At 45.1% G+C, this 5,000-nt stretch overlaps 1 protein-coding gene across 2 annotated transcripts in view; it reads right to left on the bottom strand.

Annotated features, from left to right (window-relative positions):
• The window catches only part of LOC122258227 (uncharacterized), a 33,979-nt gene that overhangs the window by 7,159 nt on the left and 21,820 nt on the right, over window positions 1-5,000 (bottom strand). For both annotated transcript variants that reach the window (XM_043024039.2, XM_043024050.2), the window contains one exon: window positions 232-336. In XM_043024039.2, coding sequence (XP_042879973.2) covers window positions 232-336 — 105 coding nt within the window. The remainder of the gene's footprint in view (window positions 1-231; window positions 337-5,000) is intronic.

Raw genomic sequence — 5,000 nt, 5'->3', positions numbered from 1 at the left:
ATGGCCATAATACGAACGACAACAACAACGATACTAAAAAGCATAAATAGAAATATAAATACCTTTTTTCGTCTTATAACGATGGCCATAATACGAACGACAACAACAACGATAATAAAGAGAATAAATAGAAATATAAATACCTTTTTTTCGTCTCATAACGATGGCCATAATACGAACGACAACAACAACAACAACGATAATAAAGAGAATAAATAGAAATATAAATACCTTTTTTCGTCTCATAACGATGGCCATAATACGAACGACCTTGTAACTTCCCCGCCGGTCGAGGTAGGCGGAGTACACGTAGACCTCCTTTGATGAACCTCCAACCTGCAACACGAGTGGGTGGTTATGGGTGGGGTGGTGGTTGGGATGGTGGTGGTGGTTGTTTGGGATGGTGGTGGTGGTTGTTTGGGATGGTGGTGGTGGTTGTTTGGGATGGTGGTGGGTGGTTGGGATGGTGGTGGTGGTTGGGATGGTGGTGGTGGGTGGTTGGGATGGTGGTGGGTGGTTGAGATGGTGGTGGTTGTGGTTGGGATGGTGGTGGTTGGGATGGTGGTGGTGGTTGGTTGGGATGGTGGTGGTGGTTGTGGTTGTTTAGGATAGTGGTGGTGGTCACGGGTGGGATGGTGGTGGTTGTGGTGGTGGTTGGGATGGTGGTTGGGATGGTGGTTGTTGGGATGGTTGGGATGATGATGGTGGTTGGGATGGTGGTTGAGATGATGGTGGGGGTGGTTGGGATGGTGGTGGTTGGGATGGTGGTAGGGATGATGGTGGTTGTGGTTGGGATGGTAGTTGGGATGGTTGATGGTGGTTGTGGTTGGGATGGTGGTTGGGATGGTGGGTGGTTGGGATGGTGGTGGTGGTTGGGATGATGGTGGTGGTGGTTGGGATGGTAGTGGTTGGAATGGTGGTGGTGGTGGTTGTGGTTGGGATGGTGGTGGTGGTTGGGATGGTAGTGGTTGGGATGGTAGTGGTTGGGATGGTTGATTGTGGTGGTTGGGTTGGTGGTTGGGATGATGGTGGTGGTCACGGGTGGGATGGTGGTTGGGATGGTGGTTGTGGTTGGTTGGGATGGTGGTCACGGGTGGGATGATAGTGGTGGTTAGGATGGTGGATTGGTGGTGGTGGTTAGGATGGTGGATTGGTGGTGGTGGTTAGGATGGTGGATTGGTGGTGGTGGTTAGGATGGTGGATTGGTGGTGGTGGTTGGGATGGTTGTTTGTAGTGGTCACGGGAGGGATGGTGGTAGGGATGATGGTGGTGGTGGTTGGGATGGTGGTTGTTTAGGATGGTGGATTGGTGGTGGTGGTTGTTTAGAATGATGGTGGTGGTTGTGTTGATGGTGATGATAACAATAACGATAATGTAATGATAGTGATGGGGCTATCATTAACTATGATGATAATGATAATGATGGTAATAATCACAATGATAGTGATAATAATAATATCAATAACAATACTTGTGATGATGATAGTAATAACAATAACAATGATAATGATAATAATAATAATAATAAAAATATTGATAATAAAAAATAATAAGATAACAGATAACAAAACAGCAATATCGATAATCCTAATAACAAACATAACCAAAAAAAACGTGTCTAAGAAATAATTAATGGAAGCGTATCTAAAAATAACATAGCACTTTATTAATAATTATCATAACCCTAGATGTCCTATTTAGTAATTAAGAAATCGTATTGGCTTACACCTTACTGCTCTGACGTCAAGAGGACAAAGATAGTGTCATCATTCATTGGTTGAGGTCATCACATCATGCTAAAGAAAGTGTCATCACATCATACTAAAGATAGTGTCATCACATCATACTAAAGATAGTGTCATCACATCATACTAAAGATAGTGTCATCACATCATCTCATCAAGTAACGTGACTCATTTCATAATATAAGTGTTATTATTATTAATCATTTCAATCAGGATTCTGTCATGTCAGCATTCATCTCATTATCTGAGCCAACATATTCTTATCTCAGCCTACATGTCATTCATTATTCGAGTCAACATATAATCTTTGAGATATTGTTATCATCTGAGCCACAGTGAGTCATCATATGTCATCATATTGACATTACAAGCAACATGGCATTATTTAAGCCAACATGTTATCATCCCAGCCACCAATATGCCATCATATGCCAACATATAGCCATCACAGGCAAACATATCATCTGACTCAAGTTATCATCACAAACACCATGTCATCATCCTCATAGCACACATGTTGTAATCCCGATCACCACACCACCTTCACCTGAGTCAACATGATACTAAAAATGTCACAATCACATCAGGGATCTAGTTTTTACAACCTCAACTACCACCTGGTTCTTCTAACTCTAATCACAAGCACATGTATACGAGAATCAGGTTCGAACCCCTATGACTCTTCGACCAGTTCGAATCCCTATGACCCTTGGACCAGTTCGAACCCCTATGATCCTTCGACCAGTTCGAACCCCTATGACCCTCCGACCAGTTCGAACCCCTATGACTCTTCGAGCAGTTCGAATCCCTATGACCCTTGGACCAGTTCGAACCCCTATGACCCTTCGACCATTTCGAACCCCTATGACCCTTCGATCAGTTCGAACCCCTATGATCCTTCGACCAGTTCGAACCCCTATGATCCTTCGACCAGTTCGAGATCCTATGACCCTTCGACCAGTTCGAACGCCTATGGCCCTTTGATCCTTCGACCAGTTCGAACCCCTATGACCCTTCGACCAGTTCGAATCCCTATGACCCTTCGACCATTTCGAACCCCTATGACTCTTCGACCAGTTCGAATCCCTATGACCCTTCGACCAGTTCGAGATCCTATGACCCTTCGACCAGTTCGAATCCCTATGACCCTTCGACCAGTTCGAACCCCTATGATCCTTCGACCAGTTCGAATCCCTATGACCCTTCGACCAGTTCGAACCCCTATGACCCTTCGACCAGTTCGAGATCCTATGACCCTTCGACCAGTTCGAATCCCTATGACCCTTCGACCAGTTCGAACCCCTATGATCCTTCGACCAGTTCGAGATCCTATGACCCTTCGACCAGTTCGAATCCCTATGACCCTTCGACCAGTTCGAACCCCTATGACTCTTCGACCAGTTCGAACCCCTATGACCCTTCGACCAGTTCGAACCCCTATGACCCTTCGACCAGTTCGAACCCCTATGACCCTTCGACCAGTTCGAACCCCTATGACCCTTCGACCAGTTCGAACCCCTATGACCCTTCGACCAGTTCGAATCCCTATGACCCTTCGACCAGTTCGAACCCCTATGACCCTTCGACCAGTTCGAACCCCTATGATCCTTCGACCAGTTCGAACCCCTATGACCCTTCGACCAATTCGAACCCCTACAATCCTTCGACCAGTTCGAACCCCTATGACCCTTCGAGCAGTTCGAACCCCTATGACCCTTCGACCAGTTCGAACCCCTATGACCCTTCGACCAGTTCGAACCCCTATGATCCTTCGACCAGTTCGAACCCCTATGACCCTTCGACCAGTTCGAACCCCTATGACCCTTCGAGCAGTTCGAACCCCTATGACCCTTCGACCAGTTCGAACCCCTATGACCCTTCGACCAGTTCGAACCCCTATGACCCTTCGACCAGTTCGAATCCCTATGACCCTTGGACCAGTTCGAACCCCTATGATCCTTCGACCAGTTCGAACCCCTATGATCCTTCGAGCAGTTCGAACCCCTATGATCCTTCGACCAGTTCGAACCCCTATGACCCTTCGACCAGTTCGAACCCCTATGATCCTTCGACCAGTTCGAACCCCTATGACCCTTCGAGCAGTTCGAACCCCTATGATCCTTCGACCATTTCGAACCCCTATGATCCTTCGAGCAGTTCGAACCCCTATGACCCTTCGACCATTTCGAACCCCTATGATCCTTCGACCATTTCGAACCCCTATGATCCTTCGACCAGTTCGAACCCCTATGACCCTTCGACCAGTTCGAACCCCTATGATCCTTCGAGCAGTTCGAACCCCTATGACCCTTCGACTAGTTCGAACCCCTATGACCCTTCGAGCAGTTCGAACCCCTATGATCCTTCGACCAGTTCGAACCCCTATGACCCTTCGACCAGTTCGAACCCCTATGATCCTTCGACCAGTTCGAACCCCTATGACCCTTCGAGCAGTTCGAACCCCTATGATCCTTCGACCATTTCGAACCCCTATGATCCTTCGAGCAGTTCGAACCCCTATGACCCTTCGACCATTTCGAACCCCTATGATCCTTCGACCATTTCGAACCCCTATGATCCTTCGAGCAGTTCGAACCCCTATGACCCTTCGACCAGTTCGAACCCCTATGACCCTTCGAGCAGTTCGAACCCCTATGACCCTTCGACCAGTTCGAACCCCTATGATCCTTCGACCAGTTCGAACCCCTATGACCCTTCGACCAGTTCGAACCCCTATGACCCTTCGACCAGTTCGAACCCCTATGACCCTTCGAGCAGTTCGAATAGTCAAGTCGTTAATAAAATGTTATGACTAACACGTGAGAGGGCATTTATTAGGTCCCGTATGTTTAGTTTATACTCATTTTGAACACTTGTAAGTATTCGCTCAGGTTCTTTGTTTCCGCTGGGGTTAAACTTGCAGCCAGGAGGTCTAATTTAAAGAATAAGATTAAAGATTAAGATAGAAATTAAAAGATTAAGATAAAAAATTAAGATATAAATTAAAAGATTAAGATAAAAATTAAAAGATTAAGATAAAAATTAAAATGGAAATTTAAAAAATTAAGATGAAATCAAGATAGGAATTAAAGATTAAGATAAAAATCAAGATAGGAATTAAAAATTAAGATAAAAATCAAGAGAGAAATTAAAAATTAAGATAAAAATCAAGAGAGAAATTAAAAATTAAGATAAAAATCAAGAGAGAAATTAAAAATTAAGATAAAAATCAAGAGAGAAATTAAAAATTAAGAT

The sequence above is a fragment of the Penaeus japonicus genome, unplaced genomic scaffold, assembly GCF_977035675.1.
Source record: "Penaeus japonicus unplaced genomic scaffold, GWHDUDI00000001_assembly GWHDUDI00000041, whole genome shotgun sequence".
In the NCBI taxonomy this organism is placed as follows: Eukaryota; Metazoa; Arthropoda; class Malacostraca; order Decapoda; family Penaeidae; genus Penaeus; species Penaeus japonicus.
Note: the sequence above shows the minus strand (reverse complement) of the source record. Positions and strands in the feature narration are given on the sequence as shown.